Source organism: Ochotona princeps, chromosome X, assembly GCF_030435755.1.
Source record: "Ochotona princeps isolate mOchPri1 chromosome X, mOchPri1.hap1, whole genome shotgun sequence".
Lineage (NCBI taxonomy): Eukaryota > Metazoa > Chordata > Mammalia > Lagomorpha > Ochotonidae > Ochotona > Ochotona princeps.
Genome location: NC_080865.1, coordinates 12,101,879 through 12,128,869, shown reverse-complemented (window position 1 = coordinate 12,128,869; position 26,991 = coordinate 12,101,879). Strand labels below are relative to the sequence as shown.

General features: G+C 43.2%; 1 protein-coding gene across 1 annotated transcript; it reads right to left on the bottom strand.

Moving 5' to 3' along the window:
• Window positions 1-493: 493 nt before the first annotated feature.
• Window positions 494-25,967, bottom strand: NDP (norrin cystine knot growth factor NDP). Its single transcript, XM_004587855.3, has 3 exons — window positions 25,799-25,967; window positions 10,724-11,090; window positions 494-1,749 (listed from the first exon to the last, which is right to left on the bottom strand). The coding sequence occupies exons 2-3, from the start codon at window positions 10,895-10,897 to the stop codon at window positions 1,522-1,524; spliced, it is 402 nt and encodes a 133-aa protein (XP_004587912.1). The 5' UTR covers window positions 10,898-11,090; window positions 25,799-25,967; the 3' UTR covers window positions 494-1,521.
• Between the last annotated feature and the right edge of the window lie 1,024 nt (window positions 25,968-26,991).

Here is a 26,991-nt window from a genome sequence, read left to right as displayed (position 1 = left end):
CTTCTCATCCTAATCAGCGGTCCACATGAGCATACATCTTTCTCAACTATGTAAACATCATCAAAAATAAACTAAATTTATTTTTAAAAGTCCCAGATATATATCTAGCCTTATAGTGAGATGCTCACATCTCTAACAGTGTACCTGATTTGATGCTCAGCTCTGGCTCTTATCTCTAGCTTTCTGCTAATACAGACTCTGGGAGGCTTTGGTAGCAGTTCAAGTAATTGTGTTCCTGTCACCTACATGGAAGACATAGATTGAGTTCCTGGCTCACAGCTTTGGCTCAGCCCAACTCTGCATGTTGTGAGCATTTCAAATAAACTCTTCCAATGCTAATACCACCATCATGTATTCTAAAACTTTATTATTCTCATTTTTGAACCCTCCCCTTCATAGGAGATGCCCAAACGCTAGCTATGTGTATCTCAGAGTCTACATCACAGTAGAATATTGAGTAGGAAAAAAAGTGTTTGCACAGCTCAATTTTTTGAAGATACTCTCTTTTATTTCAAAACATGGGAATAACTCAAAATTTGAGCCTCAAAGACCACAATGTATTTGAACCAAATGTTCAGAAGATGAGCCAGGCTGCCATTTTGGCACAAGCTTCACACGGACAAGTGGATGTTAGAGAGTGATGCCAAAGACATGGCTAAAGCTATAGCACACCCACAAATAAATTCATACTTGGTTGTCTAATTTGCATGCAGGAGTATGGTGCATTCTCCATGCCTCTAGGACACATATGCCTTTTCTAAAGTCAGGGCAAGATCTGTATGTGTGTAAGTATTTAAAAGTCTGCACCCTTACAAAATTCTACTATAATTTATTTGCATGAGCTTCCAGGTGAAACATTCTTTATGCCATCTTTGTTTCCCAAAAGTCATTTCTGAATAATAGTTACAACTGCCAAGAGTTCCAGCTTCATCTAAGAGAATCATTTGTTAGTTATTTTAATGTCAGTTTGTTGTCTGTGAGTAAACCTGGCTAAACACAGCCATATGCTTGGGGTCTGTAGTTGGAAATTGGTAACCTTTAGAGGCAATAGCATACCTTAGGCCAAAATGACAAAAAAAAAAAAAAAAAAAAAAAAGATGTTCCAGAAAGATTTGAGATTTTCTGCTTGCCAAAGCAAATTCCTCCCTAATATACACCAAACTGTGACAGCCTGACACACTCTTGCTCGGGGGCCTGCTTTTTCCCACTAATGCACAATGGCTGGAAACCCAAACAGTGTTCCGAGCCAAGAGGGGGGGTGGGAATAACTGAATCTGAGAGGGACCGAAAGAAATTGTACCAGGAAAAAGAGATGGGAACTCAAAATAAGTTCCCAGAGTAGCTCTCTTGGTCAAGAAGCGTGTGGAGTTTTTATGACTGGAATATGCAGAATCCTGTGGGAATTACTGTATCTTTTTTTATTTTGTTTTGTTTTCATTAACTCTTTGCTCGCCAGTTCTTTCCTGCTTTGTTGAACTGCATCTGCAGCTGTCCCATCCGATAGCCCCTCAGCGGCAGGCATCAGGAGCTGCATTCCTCACAGTGACAGGACAGGATGTATCGGTAGGTGGCAGTGAGTCGCATGCCCCCAGAGCAGCGCAGTCGCAGGGCCTTCAGCTTGGAGGTCTGTGGCCGGCAGCAGTGACAGGAGGAACGAAAAGGTTGCTTGAGAACCGTGCTGAAGGACACCAGGGGCTCGGAGCGGGATGCCTGGCTGCAGTGCCCCTCACATCTGGCCAAGAGCACCATCTGGGGAAACAAGAGGAGGTGGTTACCCGCAGTATGGCCAAGACACCCCAAAAGCCTTTCAGAGACCCCAACCCTCTAACAATTTTTGTTGGATTCCACCAGTGCCTCCCAACCCTGACTTGGAAAAAAGGTCAACATCCAGGCCCCATCTCAGACTTTTTAAATTATAATCTCTGTGGGTAGAGCTCAAGATTGGTTGATTTTCAAACCTCTTTAGACGATTCTAGATGAAACCATTAGACCAGGTCCAGCACTATGAACTGCATCCAAATATGTATCAAATAACAATAAAAAAATTTCTCCTGCCAGGTGCTGGTCTACCATTGGTCTAAAGCAGAAAGTCATTCAAAATTGAAATTGAAGAATAATAAAGTAGAATGACACAAAAAAGGAGTCATACGGAGAATTACAGAGGGAATCAGTAAACAAAAAGCTTATGTTTCTGAAGAAGGAAATAAGACAGCTGAGTGATACTCAGGAAGGAATATTCCATCTGATACAGCCTGAAACAAAACAAGGAAGTACATATAGGGCATTTTGGGGGCCTTGGGTGACACTCTTGGGATTATACACTGAGGGAGCATGACATCTGTGTCATCACATCTCTGTCTTCAGAACCATTTAGGACAATTATTAGGAAGCACCCATTCTGACCAACTCCATTTCCAAAGGTTTGGGCTCGAGTGTCAAGAGCCGTATATTATTTATGGTGACTATTTACCAGGTATTAGTGAAGAGTCTGATTTAAAATTACTATTATCCTCAGGGAAAAATGTATGTAAGTGCACACTCAATATTTTGCATAGAGTCTAAGGGAATGACTAAATGGCTCATTTCTATTTCACAAATATAAATCCTGGCATCCGAGGAGTACAAGTGGCAGGTGAGGTGGAGTAGGATTGTTTGATTGATAAGAAGGTTGGGGAACCTGAGATCACTGATCCCTGTTCATGTGGGTGGGCTGGGCTTAGTGAACTGTATATTCAGTAGTGCAAAAAAAAATGTTGCTCTGTGATTCTAGAACCAAGAATAATGCAATATTAAATGGAAATGCTCAAATAAAAGATCAAAACATACATATATGTACATGAAACTTTTTAACATTTACCTTACAGTATTTCGAACATTGGCGGTTATTAATAAAAGCTCACTGACCATTATCTCTGACATCATCCTATAGTGCAGAAATAAACACTCAAGGATTAAAAGAAGGAAGTGGCTGGCCCATCTTTTCAAAAAGGGAAGCAATGGTAATTATATATCATTAACATCATTATCTGAGAAAATGCTGCAGGTAAATGCAGCAATCACTTGACAACCATCAGGGAATTATAGGATTCTAGGGATAAGGGCTTGGATAAGATTAAGGTATGCTAGAACAACTGATTTACTTTCCCTGAAAGCTCCTAAGCAGAAAGGAAATGACAGCTATAAGCTATTAGAATTTTGTTGAAGATTTTTGTGCTATCTTCCCAGTTTGTGACATTGATAGACATTTATTTCAATATGAAATGAGATCGATTTGGACAGATCATGTCACAGGGCATTAGCACAGAGATCAATCCCCAGCCCCATCTCCCTGATGAGAAAGTTCAAGATCTTCCCCCTCCCACACCTGCCAGAACATGGGAAACTAGCTAGAAACTAGTTGGATGTCTATCTGCTTTGTGTATGTTTGTTGGAAGGTAAAAGGGAAGCTGGGGAGATAAGACTCAAAAAGAATGGAAGGAAAACCACCTGGGTTTTGAGGGGTTTTTTTGGGGGGGGGATCCTATCTTTTAGCTTCTGTCACTACCTCACTCGTGTTTCAGCAATGAATGAACATCTTCTGATATCTTTCATATCAAGGCATCGTGGACTAAAACATGCTTGTGAAAATGCAGGTCCCGAATGAGTATTTCTTGGGAAAAGCTCCAAGATCTTGCATTTCTTTTAGGATTCTAGTTGATGTCAGTACTTCTGAGTTAATGCCCAAACTTAGAGTTAACAAGGATCTGGACTCATTCAAGTTTTAGGACTCTACTAGAGATGGATCACTAGATAGCAATGATTTAGTTAATAAGAACATTGAGTGACTGTTTCCAATGTGAGTTATTGCAGTTAATCTTTGTAATAATCTGTGAAGAAAGGGTAGTTAATTGATGAGCTGTATTATTATTATTACGGATAGGGAAACAGTAATTTTGGAGAGCCCCAGTTACTTGCCCAAATTCACATATCTGGAAAAGACAGAGCAGGACTCAAACCCAGGTCTGTCTAAAGCCAAACTCCTGATGGACACTGCTGTAACACCTGTCCTCTGCTATGATGGTGTTTTTCCTGGGACAAGAACCAACTCGAATCCTTGTCTAAGCTATACTGGCTTGGTTCTAGAACTCTGATTGTGTCGTTACCAGGAGCCTATGAGTTTAACTTTTTCCTTATGGACTTCTTGAGATAACAACACCAGCCTCAAACTTGCACAGAGTTCAACCACCCAAGAACCCTGACTAAGCACTGCCGTTCATATCAGAATAAAGACCTGCCTGTCTTCATCCTACAGCATCATTTTGGATTTACTCCAACTGAATGGAAAACTGCCTTTGCCTGGGATCACTGTGCCCCCTATTTTCATGGTGCAGCTGAAGCATCTTTCTTTTCTTAGGAATGAGATTCCTTCATGCTTCTTCTCCCATTCTTCCTCTAACCAGCAACTTCAATAAAATGACTGTTCAGCTCATCCCTGAGAACCAGGTCAACATTTAAAGGGTCTGTGTCATGCTGGTGGTACCAACAAAATTACAGCTAGGGGAGCAAGAGGCATAGGGCCAGAGCCTTGGAATGGTGGATAGGGACTCAACTCGCTCAGGTCACAAATCAAACTGATGTTCAGAGGGGTTTCACATAGAACACCTCTCTTTCCTTTCTCCTGTTTACTTGTAAGAATTATGAAGGCCATAGTGACTTATCCATTTTTCTTCCCTTTCTCCCACTCTCCCTCCTTCTCTTTATTTCCTCTTTTGCTTTCTCAGCATCTTCAGCAACACCCTCACATTGCAGGCATTCAGTATAAACTTGTTCCTTTTTTGCAGACATCAAGTCAGATCTCTCCAGCAGTTAATTGTATTATCAACTCAACATTCTTGACCCTCCTCATTTTCTGACCAAACTATGAGCCTTGTGGGCAGTAGGAGGAGAGGGGTTGAGAGTTGAGGCTCAGTCTTTGCCATCCCAGGGCTTTTCTCCTCTCCATCCACCACTTCCTCCTTTGTTCTTGCCTCTGTTTTTGTTCCCACTTGCTCTTGCGGCCAGTGAGAATTCAGAAAACCATGCCCTGGCTCCAACTCTTGGCTTTGGGCTTCAAAAGCCTGTAAGCCTGTCCTGCCAACTCACTTTCCAACCTAGGTTCCTGAAAATCCTTCCTTGGCCCAAGTCACCCCTGCTCCCATTTAACCTTTCCTCCCTTCACTCACCTGACAAGAGAGGTTAGACAATCAGATCTGTGTCTCTTTTAGTAATCCTCTCCCAGCCATGTCTCAGCCCATCCTGTGTTTAGCAAGCACCACAATGAAGTTTATTTCCCTAATCCTTTAAAGCTATAGGAGATCCCAACAGTTATTGAGATCTTAGTAGTGACTGAAATAGAATGTGAGTCAAAACACCTGTCCTGTTTATAAATTCATCACCAAGATGGCAGCATCATTTATTAAATGTCAAATATCTGTTATATGTTGCACACTGTCCTGGCTGCTTTACATGTATCATTGCAACACTCAAAGCAAACCTTTAGGTAGACAGCTCATTTTTCCATGGGAAAGAAAATGAGACATCAAAGAATCACTTAGCTTCTACAAAAGTCATCTATTTGGCAAACTGTGGAACTGGAATTAGAAACCAGGTCTCTGTCACTTCGAAACTTGGGATGCCTTGATTCCCTTAAAGATTCTATAGGACCCAGCGTGTTGGCTCAATGGCTAAATCCTCACCTTGAACGAACCACCAGCATCCTATATGGGTGCTGGTTTGTGTCCTGGCTTCTCCACCTCCCATCCAGCTTCTTGCTTTTGGCCTGGGAAGGCAGTGGAGGATGGCAAAAGTCCTTGAGACTCTGCATCCACATGGGAAACCTGGACTCCTGGCTCCTGACTTTGATTTGGCTCAATTCTAGTTGTTGTGGCCACTTTGGGGAATGAACCAACGGATGGAAGATCTTTCTCTCTGCCTCTCCTTCTCTGTACATCTGCCCTTGCAACAAAAATAAGTAAATCATGAAAAAAACATTCTACAGACAGCCGGTTGTCACTGATTATTGACCTTTGAGCCTGTTTGCTTTTTTTTTTTTAAGATTTTTATTTTATTTATTTTTATTACAAAGTCAGATATACTGAGAGGAGGAGAGATAGAGAGGAAGTGGAGCTGCCGGGATTAGAACCAGAGGCCATATGGGATCAAGGCGAGGACCTTAGCCACTAGGCCACGCTGCCGAGCCTGAGCCTATTTGCTTTTACAGACTTTACTCACCCAGAATAGCAGACCAGGGTATCCCATGAAGATTGTAAATAAATATATGATTCCTAGCTTCTTTGGTATTCATTCCCAGGAAATGCTATCACTTACAGCCACCAGGGGAGTCCTATTTGTGGCTACATAGTCCTGCTTAGTTGGACGTGGGCTTGCTGTTTTTCTGTCTGAGCTATTTTATCCATTTCCTGAGTTGCTAGGAGATGGTGAGAGAGCCCTTTGTCTGGACAACTGCAAGATTAGGGATAGGGTGAACAGAAATTCACTGAAGGCCTCCGGAAAAGGCCTTCACTTCCATTTCATTTTCTAGAAAAAAAAATGTTGAGTATAAATTACAATTCCTGCGGGCTGGTGCCATAGCTCAGCAGGCTAATCCTCCACCTACAAACACCAGCATCCCATATAGGTGCTGGTTTTTGTCCTGGTTGCTCCACTTTCAAACCAGCTCTCTTCTTATGACCTAGCAAATCAATGAAGGATGCTCAAGGCCTTGGGACCCTGCACCCATGTGGGAGAACCAGAAGAGGCCCGTGGCTTTGGATCGGTTTAGTTCAGGCTATTGTGGTCATTTGGGGAGCAAATCAGCAGATAGAACATCTTTCTCTCCATCAATCTATCTTTTCAATAAAAATAAATAAACTTTTTTTCGAAAAAAAAAAATACGTTTGCTGTAAGATCAGAAGTTGAGCCTGGACTTCCAAGTTGTGGTTGCTGCATTCTACTTACATTCCCTCCAACATGAAGCTCAAGTAGTCAGAGAAGGCTGCATTGCTATTTCGGCACTACATGGAATCGAGCAACCTACTGAGCACTTCTTTTGGGTTTCAGCTCTCTTTACTAAAAACATGACAACAACAATGCCTGCCATCACAGGCTTGTTGGTATTGATTAGCATACCTAAAAGAGTACTTTAAAAAGTTCGTGAAAAGTACAGTTTTTAAATAGAATGTTTACTTTTGCAAAAAAAATTCCAAACATAGGTTTGGTTTTTTTTTAATAATACACATTTTCCCGTGAACTCTGAAAACTCATACATATGGGTTTCAATTTTTGGGGCACCAAAGCAAACTTCTGTCTCACTTGCATTTTCTACAAACTGTTTTGTGCTCCTTCACAGTACAAGGTACCTGAGATATATTAGATGCTCACATTAACCTTTTCACCAAGCTAACCCTTTCCTGAATTACACGTACTTCCCTTCATCTGCCTTCACAAGTCAGACACCGAGTAAGTGTAAATCAGGAAGTCTTCACAATCTACAGGCATATAGCAGACGTTTGTCTAGTAAACAGTAGTCTTTGGGACCCTGCGCTGTGGCATAGCGGCTAAAGTCCTCTCTTTGAACGCTCCGGGATCCCATATGGGCACCGGTTGTAATCCCGGTAGCTCCACTTCCCATCCAGCTCCCTGCTTGTGGCCTGGGAAAGCAGTCGAGGACGGCCCAAGGCCTTGGGACCCTGTACCCACGTAGGAGACCTAGAAGAAGTTCCTGGCTCCTGGCTTCAGATGGGCGCAGCACCGGCTGTTGCGCTCACTTGGGGAGTGAATCAATGGACGGAAGATCTTCCTCTCTGTCTCTCCTCCTCTCTGTATATCTGACTTTGCAATAAAAATAGACAAATCTTAAAAAAAAATCAGTAGTCTTTGAACACAATATTCACAGGAAGTTTGTGGAAAGAGGAAAAAAATCTCCCATAATCCCTTTTACCAAGAAGCCATCTGGATAGATTGTGACTGACTCTTTTCTAACAGAATATTTTATCCTAAATCTCTAAAGGTGAGCAGGCTCATCAAATGAGACCAATAGAGAGAAGACTGGCTTGAGTTTGTGAAAGTGAAGAAGTAGAGAATACTTCTAAAAGAAAAGTACCCTCCTCCCCGGTTATATAGAGAAACTCTAATCCATAAAAGGTCTGGGTGGATGAGATTCTTCCAGGCATATTTTATAGCCAAGAAAGAAAGGTTTATAATCACAAGCACCATTTACATAAGAAGATTGCTATCTTTGGGATAGCATGGAATGTTTGAAAACAGATTGTTCCCATGAAATGGCAAACATTTCTCCTGCTATCAAAATTTGGCAATGTTATTGACCATGGTTTTGTGAAAGAAACAAAGGTGAACAACAGCAGTCTAAAGTCAGCTTCTAAGCCTCACGTTTGAGCAATGTGAGTTTGTTGGATCTGAGTTAATGACGTCTGTTAATGACATCTCTTCTTTGACCTTCCCTTGGTCAGTGTGATAGTTGCCAAGGCATGCCTCCATTACTTTGCCTGATCTTTCCAGATCCTTGTCTCGTGTTTAGAGATGCTCCTATTTCCTGTTATATCACTGGCACTCCATTTTAAAATAATTTCAATTCTTTTTTTTTTTTTTTGGTGGGGGGAGAAGAAAGACTCATGAATATGGAGGACAACATAACAGAACTGAAATTTATGGAAATAGAAACGGAAGGTGAAAAGAATTGTTCCAGTCAAACTTACTGGGGCCCACAGTGTCTGAGCAATCATGGTTGTAAAAACACTTGTCTGGTTTTTTTTCTCAATATGTTTTAGTTTTCTTTTCCTAAGAAGGGGATTGTAGCTTTTCAATAATTGACATTTATCTCTTTACTACAAAAACAAATAAAATCCCAAAAGTCTCTTCTTAAGTGGAAAACCTTTATTTGTTCCCACAGCCATAGGCCTTATTAATGGAATGGTTAAAGAAACTTGACTCAAATTTTGATTTCCCAAAATAAGACAACTCATCACCATTGGGCTATAAACATAAAAGTTATGGGAATTTTAAGCACAGTTTAAAATGAAAATGTTTTCAGATGAAGGGTGAACAGACTGACTTAGATGGTCTTAATTCAATTCTAGTGGTTGATATTACAAGGAAAAAGGTCTTAATTATACTGGCAATTTCACAGATACCTGCCATATGAGAAGGTTTAAGTGGTTTTTGTCTCGGGACTAAGAGTGAAAATCCTTGTTGTAGAGTTAAGCAAATTCATCTTTACCAAGTGTGGACAAATTTCATTTGTGTAATGGTTTAGGGGCAGTGATGGTTGTAATAATTCTCATTTGGAGTTCCAATCTAATCTCCAATGTGTCTTCCTTTTGGATGGTCCATGTAGCTGGCTACTCCTGATGGTCTTTAGAGTCTAATCTTGTTTTGGCGTACTTTTCCTCAATATTGAGATACAGGTTACCCCTTATAAGAAATGTGTAACCTGCTCCAACTAAGAAGGAGTAGAATAAACAGTGTAAAAATGAGAAACGATCAACTTGCCAGCCTGTCTTTAGAAATCATGACCACACAAATATGGCTCAAGGAGAAAGGCCAGTTGCCATCTAATTTCACCAGGAGGGCCTTTGATGAGACTTCTATAGAGTATATGTGCATGCCTCAGTCACACCAGGTTACTTCTAGAGCTCATAGAAAAAAGAATTAAAGGATAAATTTATTTGCTATGAAATATTTTGCAAGTCATGCATAATTTCTTTGTCATGTACAATTTCGACTAATTTTTAAAAGGATTTCTTTTTTATTGGAAAATCAGATTTACAGAGCGAAGGAGAGAAAAGGATCTATCTACTGGTTCACTCCCCAAGTGGCCACAATGGTTAGAGTTGAGCCTATCTGAAGACAGGAGCCTGGAGGCAGGAGCTTCCTCTAGGTCTTCCACACGGGTGCAGGGTCCCAAGGCTTTGGGCCAATGGCTCCTACTTTCCCAGGCCACAAACAGGCAGCTGGATAGGAAGTGGAGCAGCCAGGACATGAACCAATATGGGATGCATGTGCAAGGTGAGAACTTTAGCCATTGGGCTTTTGCACTGATCCTTCCACAAACGTTTTGGAGATCACTTGTATCTTTTTTTCCCAACCCTCTCCTCCTTATTGTTGGTGGAGGTAGGTAGGTAGAGCTTATTTTCTGGAAAGCAACACTACCACTTCTGCCAGGATCAAAGAATATCCTCCCAGTGGGTGAATGTGCTCAATAGGCTAATCCTCCACTTGCACTCTCAGCATCCCACGAGGATGCTGGCTTGTTTCCCAGCTGTTCCACTGCCCATCCAGCTGCCTGACTATGGCCTGTGAAGCAGTAGAGAATGGCCCAAGTCTTTGGACCCTTGCACTCATGTGAGAGATCCAGAAGAAGCTCCTGGTTCCTGGCTTCAGGTTGGCTCGGTTCTGGCCATTATGGCTATTTGAGGAGTGAACCAGCAGATGGGAAAACAACTTCTCTGTCTCCTTTCTGTAACTCTTTCCAGTAAAAACAAATAATTTTTAAAATGTACATGTGGCCAATTAGGTAGCTTTATTGACAGAAGTGTAAAGCATGATGGGAAAAGCATGAATCCGCCCACAGGCCTTGGGAGTCAGCCATATATCTCAAGTTTGGACCGTGATCATAGTTCTCCTACCCTGGGCAAAGCAGTTTGGCAGCTCTGATTTCCTGCTACCTTCACAGAGACCTCAGGCTTACCTTTGAGCTACACTTGTACAATGGGTGACTGATAGAATCCACATAGTGGTGCCTCATGCAGCGTCGAGGATCTGAGTCCACCATGAATGAGCTGTCCGTTTTGCTGTCTGTATCTCCCATTATTGCCAGCAGGGAGAGCATAGAGAAAGATGCAGCTAGTACATGGTTTCTCATTGTTGTTCTCCTGACGAACAGTAGAGGGAGGCAGAGGACAAATTATCGGAAATGCTTTAACCTAGGCTCCAGATCCTCTCAGGGAACGAGCAGGATCTGGCTGAAGCTTTCTGGTTGTCATGGTCCTTTGGAGGCCGCAGTTGTGTCTTATTCTTTGCACTTGCAACCCATCTTGGAAGTATCTGCTGCACAGCTGGAAGGAAAACAGAAATTATTTTCCCCAGAAATGCTTATCCAGAAACACTAATGGGACCAGGGAGGTAATGAATAGAAAATTTCTTTGTCATGTTTAAGTGGGGAAATGTCAGTTCCTAGAGTACCAATGAACCTAACGTGTCATCTATCCCACTGCCCTGCCTCCATACCTTAGCATGGGTCTGCATGGACGTGGCCACTGTAGTTGACTTTGATTGTTATTCCTGGAGTCAATATTCCCATGGAGCAGGAATCATTTGAACCCCATGTAGTTCTGACCAGCACTGAATTGGGTGGTCTTGTCTTTATTCTTGATTGGTAGGGTCAAGAGGATTTATTCAATTTATGAGTAAGCTTTGGTGTCAGGGTCAGCTTACAGGGCAGAGAAGGGGCAGGTCCTCACTAATAAACACAGGACATGTCCCTAGGGAGCACATTTTTCCATATCCAAGTCCATGCTCACCCACCCACCTAGTTTTCCACTTTGGTACTCTGGGTTCATCCTGTTTTTGACTTTAAGTACCATGCCACCCAGCATCAATAACAAACTGCATCTGAAATACACATTATACTAACTGGCCTCCAGCACGGTTAGGGCCCCACATGTGTATTTGCCTACAGAGTTGCATTTTTGCAGAGCCTTTGTGGCCTGAGCCCATGGTTTAATTGAGAAAAGAAAGTAGTCATTGAAGCAATGACTTACTGTTAAAATGGGATCATGCTGTAACCCTTCACTTTAATCTCTTAACTATACCTCCTTGGACAAAGGACTAGGGTCCGGAGATCTCCCCCAGATCACTTCATGAACACCCAGCCATGGCCAACAGACACCTTTTATGACCCCCGAAGACAGAGAGCATCACAAATATTTTCAAACATTTAGGAAAATTGAGAGCACCTGACATTTCACCCCAACCAAAAGGAACATTGTAATTAAAGCTTTAGAAAAACGTTCAAAGGCATTTCTGATACAAGTTTGATTACTTTGCTCATGGTCCTTTTTCATAAAAACAAAACAAAACAAACAAAAAACATTTCCTAACCTAAGTCTGAATAGATAGGGCAAGGTTGAAATCAGAGGTTCAAGTCGGCATAAGCCAATTACTTTTACCCTGACATACACACTGAGACCTAATTAGCTGTCTTGAAAGAGTGGGACATGGAATTCTAAGTTGAAAAGGGTGGGGGAGACCTCCTTGGCAATGGCAAGGCCTCAATGCATGAATCCAGGGAAATCCTATCAACTACAGAAATAGCTGAGACCAGTAATGAGGGGATCCAACTGGACGGCAGTTCCTCACTGCCATTAATTAGCTAGAGGACCTTACATGGGTCATTTAAGCTCTTCAAATCTATTTCTTCACCTGTAAAGGAGAGGAGTTGAACAAACAAAATACCGTCTGCTATCTTTGTTTTGTCTAAAAATGCCACCACTTCATAGCCATGAATTCAACTACCATCAGCTCCACATGCAGCAGCTAATGCTAAAGTTAAGGAGCTCTTACTGTCCCATTATTTTGTACCACCCTCCTTTATGTGCATGCCAATAGGAATGATCTCATTAGAATGAATGAAATCTGTGCGCAGTGTTCAAACCAGCAAAGGCTGCAGAATATTTCTTGTTTTTCTTTGCAGCTGCACAGTGCAGATCTCTCTCAACACATTATCCTGAAACTCACCAAGACTTTAGTGCAAACAGCCAGAACTTCCTTGGAGTCCACGTTCAGAAGATGTCATTTTACTGACCATCTCCCAAGTTTCAGCATGACCAAATTATTCCAGTTGATTGGTTATCTGTTCTCTTTGAGATCTTAATTAGTCTCAGGGAAGGACTTGATTAGATTCCTCCTTTCACCACTCCAATCTACAGATATTTTCCCCCCGGAATCCATGGCACAAGGATGAAGGGAAAAGCAGACATTCCAGTCCTGCACTCCTGGCTGCCAGCAGTTTCTCTTCAGAGGCATAGGCAAAGGGCATGGCTAAATGAGCACAGCAAATAAAAGAGAAAGACACATAGCACAGTGGCAAGAAGCAGCAGCATCAACAAGGAAACTAGGGACATGGTTATATGCTTGTATTTGTAGGCATTTCCATTTTGCCTACTGGAAAAAAACACAAGGTGTTTACAAAAAGTTTGTGGGAGAGGTGAATCATGCAAAACCATGCATGGATTTTAAACTTTTTTTGCATAAAAATAAATTCCATTCTTCATGAATTTTTAAAAGAACCATCATCAGAGCTTGTTAAGTCCAGAAGATGGAAACTCTCAATCACTTACGAGAAATGACAATTTTACTCTGAAGTATTTTGCTAAACCAAATAGATTTATAAAGACTCCAAAGTGTAACTGTGGCATGGCTGTTGGAAACAAGCCCATTTCAGAAACAATGCAGTATAAATTGGTATCAACTCTGTGCAGGGTAATTTGGCAACATCCTTTAAAAATGCAAACCTGTATAATTTATGTCCAGTGATTCCACTTCTGTGAGTTAACCTGCATGGGGGGATTCGCATGAATACTTGGTTGGAATAACATTATATTTGTGAATAGCACATATTATACACCAACAAAGGATTTACTATATTAAGAAAATTCATACAATGGAGCACAAGGCAGGGTCTTCAAAAATTTGTGGAAAATACACATGATGGAAAATATGCATATACAGATTTTATTTTAAAAAAATGCACCAAAATTGGGGTCCTGAACGGTGGCCTAGGAGCTAAAGTCCTCGCCTTTCATGTGCTGGGATCCCATATGGGTACCAGTTCTAATCCCAGCAGCTCCACTTTCCATCCAGCTCCCTACTTGTGGCCTGTGAAGGCAGTGGAGAACGGCCCAAAACCTTGGAACCCTGCACCCGTGTGGGAGACCCAGAAGAGCTCCTGGCCATTGCAGTCACTTGGGAAGTGAATCAGCAGATGGAAGATCTTCCTCTCTGTCTCTCCTTCTCTCTGTGTATCTGACTTTGCAATACAAAAATAAATAAATATTTTTTTAAAATGCACCAAAATAAATTTATACCTTTCCATTCCATTTCTGTGAACTTTTTGAAGCCCTTCTAGTCTCCCAGGTAGAGTATTCTTGTACATGACTGCCACCTAGTAGTGATATCCTGAATTACAAGTGCAGTTTTTTTAAAAAATGGTCTGAAGGATGAGTAAACACCACTTAGATATCAAATATATATCAATAAAAAGGTAATTTCACAAACAATGCAACTTTATTGTTTGCTCTTCACTTTAGTGGTGATGAACTGAACGCAGAAGATGTGTTGAAGAATCCAAGAGTGACAGAGGAAGTGTTACAGCATCATGAAGATTAAGAAACAGATTTTTCAACCTCAACACGTGGAACGTGATGCTTTTTGTTTGGTTTTTGTATTAAACTCAGAAATAAAAATGCAAGCAATAGTGAACATTTGCCACAAAACTCACAATGCCCTGAAAACCGAAAGTTAAGGTATTTGCAACATAATCCTGGCTGGGTTTTTTTATTTTTTATTTTGGTTTGGTTTGGTTTGGTTTTGCCTGAAATGGTAAAACTGTATGAACCAACATTGTTCTGCTCAGAAAGAAATAAGAATCAAGTTTAAGAAAGGAACAAGGTGAAATCGAGTAGTCTTAAATGCTGTGAGTTGGAGTGTGTCCGGGTGAGAATGTGCTAAATACGGGTAGGCAGTGGAAGACCTCACAAGGAGGAAAATTTGGAATCAAGGGAACTCGCCCCACTGACATCTCCACTTCCTGGCAACTTAGGAATATCTCTGCTTTGGAGCAATTTCTGCCATTTTCTCAAAAGTAAATTAATTCCAGTTTGCCTTATATTACTTTTAAAAAAAATGTGTCATAAAACCAAGTGTTGCTTCTCAAACTTAGGACATCAGCCCAGGCAAGGATGGACTGAATGAGAGAACAACTCTTACCAAACTCCATAGCCCTGTGGCCACTCTGTGCCCTGGGTACAGTCTCTGACAAGCGGACTTGGCCCATGCACACAGCCCACATTCTAAGAGCTCCGAGGTGGAGCCTTTGCTGGCAGGAGAGGCACGTAGGCTGGCGTGCCCGACTCTGAGCTACCCTCCAAACGGTACTAGTGGAAAAGAACAACTGGTGCCCAGATTTCCCCACCTGTCATGTTCAGCGAAATAACATAGCAGCCTCCTGAGTGAGAGGTGGTGTTGTGCCCGCAGATCAGCTCACTCTTGAGCTGACCTTCTGCCTGGCAGAGGGTACAGGGTTGGTTTCATGTAAGTTATTCCAGCAACAGGCTAAGATGGGCAGTCTGTGCCAACAACGGCCTTATTTGTGCTGTGCTTGCCAGGCAAAAGAGGACATGTTTTAGTATCCCTTCTGTCTCCCTTGGCTGAGATAAGAAGACCAATGTGTGCACATGTTCCCTCCTGCAGCTCCTTTCAACAAAGATTTATTTAACATCTATTCATCAAGCACCTACTATGGGGTTTCTTTTGCAATAGCAGATAAATGATAAGGGTTGAGGTCGGGCGGTGGGGGGGTGGGCAGGGAATAGCTGTTATCCTAGATTCCTCTTGCAACCAGCGTTGGCTAGTTGTTTTCCTTGGTAATGTTTCTTGGATATATTGATAAACTCCCTTAATATTTAATTCATTTACAGCATGCAAAGCATCATTTCTAAGAAGATATAGTTAAGAATATAAAAATACAAGGATTTTGGAATTGACACAATGTATCAGAAGTAGTTATTTACTATAGTTTTTTTTTTTAATTATGCCATGGGGCTGACATAATGGCTCAGTTAGCTAATCCTCCACTTGCATAGCACCAGGGATGCCATATGGGCGCTACTTCATGTCCTAGCTTTCCACTTCCAATCCAGTAGCCTGCTCACAGCCTGAGGAAGTATAAGAGGATGGCCTAAATCCTTGGAACCCTGCACCCATGTGGGAGACCCAAAGGAGACTCCAGGCTCCTGGTTTTGGATTAGCCCAGCTCCAGCCATTGTGGCCACTTGGGGAATGAAGCAACGGACAGAAGATCTTCTCTGTCTCTCCTTCTCTCTGTAAATCTGCCTTTCCAATGAAAATAACGAAATCTTTTTTTTTTAAAGAAAAGAATATTATGGCACAAGGCATGAATGGGGAAAAGTTGGCAGATCAAAAAGCCTCTCCCAAAGGAACTGACAAAAAAACAAGCTATACAAGGGATACCAAACCGAAAAATCATAGAAAAAGCCTATTATGAGAAAATGATGCATGGACTTCCAAGCTTTTTCTACTAAATAAATTTGTCCTTAAGCCCACTTTCCACAAATGTTTTGAGGTCCCCACGTGTAAGTGTGGAAGAAAGTTGGCACTAGATTGCAATTCCTACTCTGGTTGGAAAAGCAAGAAGTTCTAGTTTAATTCAGGGAGTGTGAAGTGCTAAGTAGCCCCTTCCCAAGAACTGAAAGAATGCCAACAGGATCTCGTCAATTAGATGCCTTGGAGAATCAGTCAGATGCTTCTTCCCAAGGCACTGTGGCTCACAAACTATAAACAGGATGCTGGATTTTAGGAAGCATCTCATCTGCTCAATCAACAGTTTTAAATGTTCTTTTGTTTGTTCTACCTGGGAGAGCCCAAGTAGTAACTAAAAAGCCTTGGCTGACCTAGAGGCAGCAGTACCGGCTGCAAGCACCATCCAGGCTTCAGCTTCCAGTTTTACAACTCCAGCTCTGTCCAACTTCACAGGGTCAAGGGGAGAGGGCGTGGCTCCTGCCCCTTTCATCTCACAAGTGCACCGTCTGCAGGGTGGGGACATGAAAGGCGATGCCACCACAGCGCAGCCTGAGGAGGCAGAAGACAATGTCCTAGCAGTGAAACAGGTCTTCTGATCTATGATGGGACTCCCTGATCTCCTCCCAACTCACACTATTGACCAAGTGTGAATGAGCTCGGTGGTCAGAAAGACGCAGGAAGACAAGAGCTAGGAGAAGCAAAAGGGATGACTACAGCTGGGAACAGAGGCAATGAAGCACAATCCGGGGTGCTAAAACAAAAGCCTGGGAAGGGAAATATGTTGGGAGTGGGGGAGGGATGAGCCAACTGTCAAATTGCCCCACCTGTATGTGTGTGTCCTTGGCTTGAATAGCTTTCCTGTCTAGGGAGTGACTGAGTGGGAGGACTTGACCTTGGGGCTGACTGTAACTCAAATTCCTGGTTTTCAGACTGTGAGAAATCCAGAGAAACCTCTCATTGTTTTCCTAACTCCCACTTACCTACATCTTTCATCTTTTCCTTCCTGGACTTGATGCTTAGCCCATGTGGTTAGTGTCTCTCTATCCCAGCACTTTGCACTCACTCGTCTGAAATATTGAATAACTATCCCACTGAATTCTGAAACCTAAGAATATTCTATGGTTCTCTGATCTGGTAGGAGAAAGGTTGACCTAAGAATCCTCAAGTCTGAATCCTACTCCCCATCGTTGGCTGTGTAGTCTTGAGTAATTCACTTGCCTTCTCTGTTACTCAGTTTCCTCATTTACAAAGTGAGCAGTTTGCTCTAGAGGCTTCTGCTGCCCTAAGCATTCCTGATAGTCATCTGTAACTGCACCCAAGCTTCTCAGAGTACCACATGTGTGTTCACCCTACCTATTCCCTAAGGCAAAATCTAACAGAAACAGTTCTTTCCTTACTCAAGGAGCTGATGATCACAGAAGAATCCAAACAAATTCTAAGGCGGTGCCAGAGCCAACCAAGCCAAGAGAATTTACCCCCTGATGAGATCACAATGGTGGTTCAAAATAAATGTAGCCCTGGATAACCAATTGATTCAGTGCTTGCACAGTACCAAATGTGGCTTACAAATGAATGAGATCCTGTTAACAATAGAAAGTCATTGGTGAGGAGATTTAACCCGTTCCTGTTTCTCTTAAAGCTCTTTTAACATTTGTGTTGCTTTTTCCAATCTCCATCAAAGCGTTAATCAGGAAAGGAGCAAGGATAATAATCAATCATGCCAAGATCAGATTTCTTTCATTTGATGATGATGATGACACAGGCTGAGTTCAGCCTTCCTGTACCTTTCTTAGGAACGACCCTTATGGCTAAGGTGAACTTGAACTCTAGATCCTGATGCTCTGTCAGGGCCATCTGTGGTGCCCTGACTGCACAGAAGAGGAAGATTATTTAGAAGAGCTGTTGCCTCTGCAGATGGAGACTTAGTAAGGTATTAGTGATCAAGACCAAAGTCCTGTATTCTGTAGAGCCTATAAAGAATCTCCATGCCTCAGGAGGTAAATTCCCAAAGCCCAGGGCTAGGCTGTGTGACTAAAAAAGATGATCATTGGATAGGGCTTTGGATCCTATACTGGGTATCATTGGGCTTCAGTGGTTTCTATGAATAGACTCATTCTGCAATCTTAACCATTGATTTTACTTACTTTCCAAATACAAATCTTGCAAACTTTAGAAATGAACAGGTTTGACTATTTGAGTATTGGAGAGCACTTTTCTATCAAATCTTTTCCCTCTGGAGGGCTTGGATTACTTGTGTAGATCTAGCCATCTGATTTGAAACTGTAACTGATATGGTAATTAGCTGTGAGAAAATGCCTAGTGGTGCCCCAAATCAACACCAAGTACTTTCCACCCTTTCATGAAGAGGAAAGTCAAGTCGGGGGAGGGGGAACCATGGAAGAAGTATCAAAAGAGAAGAAGGAAGGGCTATTTTGATGTTCAAAAATATGCTAAATATTTTTTGCAATTTTTGAAACAGAAATTCACATCACCTGCTTCCTCCTAGGAGGGAAGAATTCATGTGAAGAATGGTACCCACTCCATCTTTCACCTTACATTAGATCATTTGGAAGCAAAACAAGAATTCTGAGATACCCCAACTGTGGGGGATTCAGACCTGTTCAAGCACATGAACATGCATCCACCTGGCAGATAAGCAAGGGTGGTCAGGTGTCCTGGGGTTCTCAGCCCTGAAGCAACCCAACACTTGCTGTACCCTTGGAGTGCTGACTGTGACACAACACAGAGGAAGAGAGGTGACACATGTGCATACTGGGTCCAAGCTCCCTCTTCTCCTGGAGCCAAATGAATATGTTGACCTTCCTTTGAAGTGTCAAGCAAAGTGTTTCCAAAGCTGCATTTGAAGCTCCTCATCCACAACAACGTTCTGGAATGGTCAGTAGTGATCTCACCTAACAGCTGTAGAGCCCTCACTCAGGAACCGGGCATAAACAATAAGAGCAACACAGTCTGTCCATTCCCCTGTTCAATTTGCTTTTTCTGTCCCATACTGGGATTGTATTATGGTACCTCAGCCCTATTGCAGTCTGGAATACCCCTGCAGCTTATGTCAAGAGGGCAAGATTCAGATAAAACAAACAAAAAAAAACAAAAAAAACAAAACAAAACAAAAAAAAGAATCACACGAAAATCCCTTTCCTGAAATGACTAACAATCATGAACTTGTGGGGTTTAGGATCTTCTGTTCATATTTTACTACAACCCTGTCTTCTGATGGCAAACTCTCCTGCAACGCTCCTATTCTGCTGCCTTTGGATTCCAAACCTTAAAAGAAAAATCTTCATTCTGCAGAGGAGCAATTTTTCATCATTTTGGTGGGGGTGGGGGGAATCATAGAAATGTTTCACGTCCTAAAGCATCCCCTTGAGTTTTTAAAGGAAAATTGGATTCTGATTAAGGATGGGATTTTTTTCCTTATTCTTTGCAGACATATTAGGAGGGGGAGGATGAGGGGCATTTTTTTCACTTGAGGAGCTGACCTGTTTTCTCAGGTAAAGAAGGCAATTTCAAACCTCTTTTTGAAACTGTGCTATTTGAAAAAAAATGAAAGGGCAGTGGCAGATTTTGAACATCAAAAATAATCCTTCCTACTTCTCCCATGACCTGTTCTTTATCTATTTTATTATGCCTTGTAGATAAAAGGATAGATGGGGACTCCATGTTTAGGGTCACTTTGGTTTGGGGCACTATAGAGAGGTTACTCCCCCGCCCCCCAAGCATTTTCTGACAGCTCATCAACTTTCTTGAATGTCTTAACCTGTTGCCCTTTCATTTTTAAGGGATACTGCAATTGGTTGGATCAGAGCTTGAAAGAACAAGTTGGGACTGAGCCAGACCTTGGAAGAGAGCAAACGGGGAAAAAAAAAAACTGGAAAAAATTATTAGCTTTTGTGGAAAAAAGAAAAGGAGAAAAAAAGAAAAAGATATCTGTCTACTGCAAATCTTAGGACCAGTTTGAAGCTCCCAGTCCATGTTCATAGCTGTGTTTTGACATGTGAGTGAAATGGAGCCCAATTTGGACGCATTCGTGATTACAAGCAGGGGGAATATATTGCCCGATGAAGCTGCCCATTCTTTGAATCTCTTGAGTCAGCATTCTTTCTAACAAGAGCAGAGTTGTTCGAGATTGTAAACCCCATTGAGGGGTGTTACATTCTCTCTGTTGGAAATGGGTATAGGGGATGGAACTCTTAGTGATAGCCATCAGGACCTGAGACCCTGTGCAAAGGGGAACAGCAAGCATGAATGGTGCCAAGCAAACCATTGCCAGAGACACAAGAATGAAGTTTTGCAGATGTGCAGGAAGCTGGCATCAGAAATAACGCCATCGGCACAATTGCCTGAAAAATTCCAGCATGTGGGTGGGTGTGTGAATTTGCAGCATGCAACCTGCACAATCAAGTAAGGGCTCATTTCAGTACCAACTGCCCCTGCCCGGCTGCATGCACATAGGGGTTTTGGAAAGACTTCTTGCTCAGCCTTTGTTTCCTCTTGGAATCAAACTCAAGAAGTTGATGGTTGCTGACCTGATGGCTGAGGAGTGGGTACTACCCACTGGAAAGCTGCCACTGGCAGGGGCAGACGGGAAAGCAGGAATGCTCTTAATGTCCTCCCAAAGAAAACCTTTGATGGACAAAAGAGTGGTTGTATTTTTACCCTCTCCCTTCATGCTGCCAGCTGTCTTTAAATAGATCCTCTAGCCTAGGGACTTGTATGGAATAATTCATATTAAAACCCAAGAAGTGGCAGTAGGGAGCAGTTGATTATTTCTTCTCTTTCTTTATACCCCTCTCCCTTTCTCTCCCCCTTCCCGTTTCTGTCTTGTCAAACTAACAGGAAAAGACCCATTTTAATTCAGCTGTGTTAAATGTTTCCTTGTTGAGGCTTTTAATAAATTTTCACTCATCCGGAAAAGACAAGAAAAGCCTGCAAGAAAAGCAAAGGAATAGAAAGTCACCTTGCAGATAGTTCTTTAATACCTTTTTGGCCCTAAGGATCTCAACAGCATCCTTTAAAGATGCTGCACCAGGAGGGTAGCAAGAGACTCAGATGGAAAATTGTAGCTGAGATCTGTTTTTTTCCAATTGCAACTACCAACTAAACAGTTGCTCTGTTGTTAAGACAAAAAGAAGATATGGGAGAGAAGAAAGGAATGGGGCGGAGGGAGGAAGGAAGAGAACAAGGAAGAAGGAAGGTGAAAAGGGAGGAAATATAGGAGGGAGGGAGCAGGGAGATGACTCCTGTCTCCCAAATCCTCTGCATTTTTCAATCAGATCAACCCAAAACTCCCCTTGCCTCCTCCCACTCACCAAATGGATTTCGTAAGGACTGTCAGGCCCATGCTGGCCCAATGAAAAGTCCTGTCTCTCCTTCTTTCAGTTTGGGGAGGAAGAAGAGGGAAGGATGAGGAAGGTGATAAGGCATGGGCCAAGGATCCAGGAAGCTTAGTGTCAAGTCCCTTGTCCTGACACATGGGTAACCACATTTCTTTTCATGTAGGGCAAATGCATCTAGTCTTTCTCCTAGCGATCCCTCCCCCAGGCCCTTGCTGGAGACGTCTGGGTCACTGTGATGGTATGTTTGCCCCTGCCAACCCTAGGTCCCTGCAGCCCTGCTCTCAGCTGGCCACGAGGCTGTTCCCTGCTGCACATGGGTTAGGGCTCAGGGCTCCAAAAAGCCCCCCAAATCCTAGCAGCCCAGCAGAGCTGGTGCCAGGAATGACATCCTGGGAATATTATGGAGATGGGCAGACCTCATGGGCTGTTCTCCACAGCGCAGGGCCCAGGCTGTGTGGAAAACAGGCAGAGCAAAGAGAAGCTCACAATAGAAGGAGCTCAGGCACAGCGGAAAAGGGGGCGGGCCATGACCAGCGGTGAGCAAAAAGAAAAGAAAAGCCACATGCCACCCAAGAAGATTCCAGGGCGGGCTGGAGGAGGTGGCGGGAGGCTATGCCTTGCAGGAAGCAAGTACCCAGACATGGCACTGCCAGTCTAGTGGGATTCTTTTCTGAATTAGATTATGTGAAAGAAAGAGGGGAAATATATAGCCGGCCAGCTGTTCAAAGGCTTACAACCTTGCTTTTATTGTCTGGGTAAGTTGGTGAGGTGGGGCATCAGAGGAATTCCAAACATACCATCCCAGAGAAATTTTAATATGTTCCACAGTGTCATACACGAAGAGGAAATGACAGCTGATCACGGCCAGGACAGGCCACAGCAATTTCAGCCCTGGAGCTCAACCACCCTCCCATGGCCCTGCCCTATCCCCTCTGCCCTCCCCACTGCCCTATCCCAGAGGGCCTTAGGCCTTCTCGGTCCTTCCACCTGCCTGCCCATCTCCTCTGCTCCCGCTGCACTGAACAAAGTGGCATTGACTGGCTCTCATGGGAAGAGGCAAGGATGGCGCGAAGGCCACTGGCCAAGAAGCTGAGGATGGGTAGGGCGAATCAGGCACCCTAGGGCTTGAGAGGTATTTCAGCCCAATCACAGAGGATGGTTTGCTGATAAAGGATCAAGTCAAGGTCCCTAGTGATGCTATCATCAGATTTTGCTCCCTCCCTCCCACTCTACCGCCCCTGTAACCTCACTGCCTGATCAAACACCAAACTGGGCCATTTGAAAGGAGCACTATGTGTGGTTCTGCCAGAGATTCGAATTTGGTGAACAATTGTGGGCAGCATCTTCCCAGGGGTCTCTGGCATTTAGGCCAGGTCCAGAGATCATGGATTTTGTCATCCCTGGGGGGCGGGACAAGTAGGTGGTGGAAGACAGTGACTGTATCTTCCTCCCTGCCTGTTTCTGATTCAGTGACTCATCAAGTCGCCTGATGTCAGCTGCTGAGTAGGTGACTCATACTCATCTTAGGGAGAGAGACAGCATGTGGCCCTTTCCAAAGGGTATTCAGAAGAGCAGAAGAAAGGATTAAACTGCTTGTTCTCCAGACTTCTCCCTGGGCTGAAAAGACCCAGGCCAGCTTAGCTCTGTAGGTGAGCTCTATGCTGGAGTAGCCCATAAAGACTTAAGGCGAAGCAGAAAGAGAGCCCATTGATAAACAAGAGTCATTTTAAAGACACCTAGACCCCGGCAGCTACCTCAAATGAATCTTTTAAACAAGAACATCATTGCCTGGTTTACCCACTGGCAAAGCCCACTTGTTTTCCAAAGACAGGTTGCATTGAGAGTGAGAACTAGGGTGTGTGCCTCATTTGCCTGTGCATCCATCAAGAATAGCATAGTGCCAGGCATATAGAAAATGCTTCATAAATATTTATTGATGGGATGATGGAATGAATAATTAACAAGCAAGAATAAAAAGTACTTGAATTGTGAGTTCCTAAAATAGAGGAGAAATGACCAGCCACCCTTGGTGGCTGTAATCCTGAGAAACTCACCCCTCTTTTATCAGGGGCTTGAGAAAATAAATGAGTTGGAAATTGTTAAATGTATTGAAAAATGATTTATTTTTCCCTTGACAGTGTCATTGGAACTAGAATTAAGATTGAAAACTCCTCCGGCACATTTCCATCTGTAGGTGTCAGCTGCTTACACATAGTCCTAAGAAGGCCTCCACTGCTTCTCCTGAACCAAATGTGCTTCAAAATCAACGATGCAGAATTAGAAGCTATGAAAACTGTCTGGAGTTGGCTAATGCTTTGCTAACAACAGTAGTTTAAAAAAAAAATCCCTGTAAAATTGGATAACAGTAGGCTCCATAGTACCTTTCCCAGGCTTTCTGGAATAGTGAATTTCCCAGAGTTGTAAATTAACTCATTGCACACGTCAGAGTTGCTTTCAACAATGCTTGTTAGGCTAGCCAGCAGAGTAAAAGCAGAAAAGTCCCCAGGACACCCTGTCTGTGCTCCACAATGACAAGCGAGCTCTACGAGACTCTGAAGTTTACTTTCAGAAACAAGTCCAGTGAGAAGCCAAGCAGCAGATATTTGCATCTGGTCTAAAGGCTACGTTGAGAAGCGTGCATAGGGTCTGCAGTATCTTTGGCAGCACTCTACCATCTCTATACTTCCAAATGCGCCTGATATTCAAAGCTATATGATAGTGCAATTGGCCAAGGACAGCTTCTTATAATGAAAAGTCACTAGTATGAGAACTGAAGAGAGACCTGCCTGGCAGCAGCTATTGCTGTTATTAATGACAGTTACAGAGAACTGCACGTGGGACTCCTATCTTGTCAGACAGCTTTCCTTCCCACACCTGAATGGCACTAGAGAGGAGTGTCTGCCTCTTTTCCTGGAAACTTAGCAGAGCTCGTCCATTCCAATGAGCCTCAGTTACTGTGAGTTCTAAGTCATTAACATTCTGGACACAATCGAACTTCCCGTTCCCCCAGGAAAGCGCTGGTGCCCAGGCCTCCTACAGCTCAGTTGTTCCTTTAGAGAGAACACTCGTATTCAGGAGTTCCGCAAAAAGCCTCAGACTATCCCGCAGGTGTCTATAGGATTCATTCCTACAGGTCCTGGTCCCCTGGGCTGGTGGGAGCATCCTTTCCCCTGGCACTCCTGGGACAAGCTGACTACTAAAAATAACCCCTTGCAAGAAGGCCAAGGCAAACAGCATGCATTTCCTCGGACTTTTTTTTTTTTTTTTTTTTTTTTTTTTTTACCCAATCACAATCATACAGTAAACCCGTCCTCGTCACCCTCTCCTCCACCCCGCCGCCCGCCCTCCACCGCTACCACCCTCTTTGCTCCCCGGACGCATCTATGGCAGCGAAGTCCCGCGCGCGTAGGGAGAAAACGAGCTGGAGTCCTGCAGCAAAGGCTGACACCGAAAGCTAGAAATAAATGTTGCCTATTGTTTGAAGTCGTTTTTGAGCGCTCCGGCAGAGCCCTGGCAGGAGATCAGCAGCATACATAAGTAGTAATAAAAGTAAACAGTGCGCTTTTAACCTCGTAGGCTCGCCTGTGTTCATAGTGCCCCCATTGTAAGTGGGATGAGGGCGGCGGGGAAGATACCGGGCTCCGCGAATCAAAGTCGGCGACTTGCTGCTGCGCTGGCCCCTTTCACAGGGTCAGATAGAAGAACCATTACAAACTTACGTCTAACTACGCAGAGTTTGCAAAGAAAAAAAAATCTCTTAAAGTCGAGCCCAGAAGATAGATAGATAGATAGATATAGATATAGATATAGATATATAGATAGATAGATATATCTATATATATATATTCTTTTTTTTTTTTTTATTGCTGCTTCTCTGGGAGGCTTCCTGCTCCGCAGACTTCAAAGCCCCGTTCATTAAAAAAAAAAAAAAACACAATGCTAGCAGGCTACAGATTAATGCAAATGAAAGTAATGCAAATTTAAGTGGTATTTAAAGGTTGCCTCTTTGTCTGCGAGGAGGATGAAATGCTGGGTTTGGAAAGAAGTAATTTCCTAGGCGAGCCGTCAGCGCTTGTTTTCCTGCTTACCTTGGGAGAAAGGAGGGCTCCTTTCTTCTCAGACTTTTCTGAGAGCTAGAAAGAGGTCCTGTTACTTCCAAATGCTTTTGTTCTTCTGTCCCTCTGTCACATGGCTTGCCTTTTATATTTGCAACACACAAAAGTTAGGACTGTTGTTTAAGCGACACTGGGAGAGAGAGAGCGGGAGAGGGAGAGAGAGAGAGAGAGAGAGAGAGAGAGAGAGAGAGAGGCAGAGAGAGGGGGGAAGAGAGAGAGAATGTCAAATGGAAAAGTGCCATTGGAGGCATATATCAATCAGGCGTGCGGCCACAGCAGCGCACTAGCAAATGGGAATGCCACGGAAATGTGAGGCGCTCCTTATCGTATCGGCGACTCACAGCCTCTGCCCACCGCCCGCTTCCCTTCCACGGAGCATCTTAGCATGGGAACGGTTTAGAAGAGCAAGGGCACGGAAATGTTCCCTCCCTTGCCTGTGTTTTTTCTTCTTCTTCTTTTTTGATTCTGGAAATAATAAGAGGCTACGTAAATAGTCCCAGTTTCCTTTATTTCTAGATTGATTGATTTGGCAGGCACGCGGCTGCCCTGAAAGAGGTGCCAGTCCGCCACAGACATGCAGTTTTGCAAAGGGAAAGCCATAGTGGTATTCTCTTGAACGATCCGGCAGCTGCCTGGGATGAAGTTGAAATTCGTAGCGAAGAGAGGGAGAGGTGGGCATCAGAAATCTCTCCGGCGGCGCTGTGGACGCTGCCCTGCTTGCTTGCAACATCTGTAGGTGGTGAGAGTTTGCCCCCTGGCCCCCACCCCACCACACGGAGGGGTACATTGCAACGTTTAGAATTAAAAGTTAGATGTAATTTGGAAACCATGAGAACGTGGACTTGGTGACTATTTTTTTTTTTTTTTTGACACTGGCAGGTAAGGCCACCTCCCCACCCCACAACTTGTAGAAAAGTGACAAAGTAACTAACTCTGTGAGGTTAGGTACTTGCCGCTGTGAGACCACAAAAGGAACTATGGAACTATGGAATTCTTTCATAAATCTTGCCGTGATAAAACTTCAAAATTAATACAGAAGACTGTTGGCATTTTTGTGTGTGTGTGTGTGTGCAAAACACAAAGAACCACTCACAGGTATTTTTTTCTTTTTATGCCCAGTAGACTCAGCCCTGTATAGTGTACTTTGTTTTATTAATGGTGATGAA

Coding starts and splice junctions, on each gene's coding strand:
- NDP (XM_004587855.3), bottom strand. CDS start 10,897: ATGAGAAACCATGTACTAGCTGCATCTTTCTCTATGCTCTCCCTGCTG. Junction 1,750..10,723: donor TGTACAAGTGTAGCTCAAAG/GTAAGCCTGAGG, acceptor TTGTTTCCCCAG/ATGGTGCTCTTGGCCAGATG.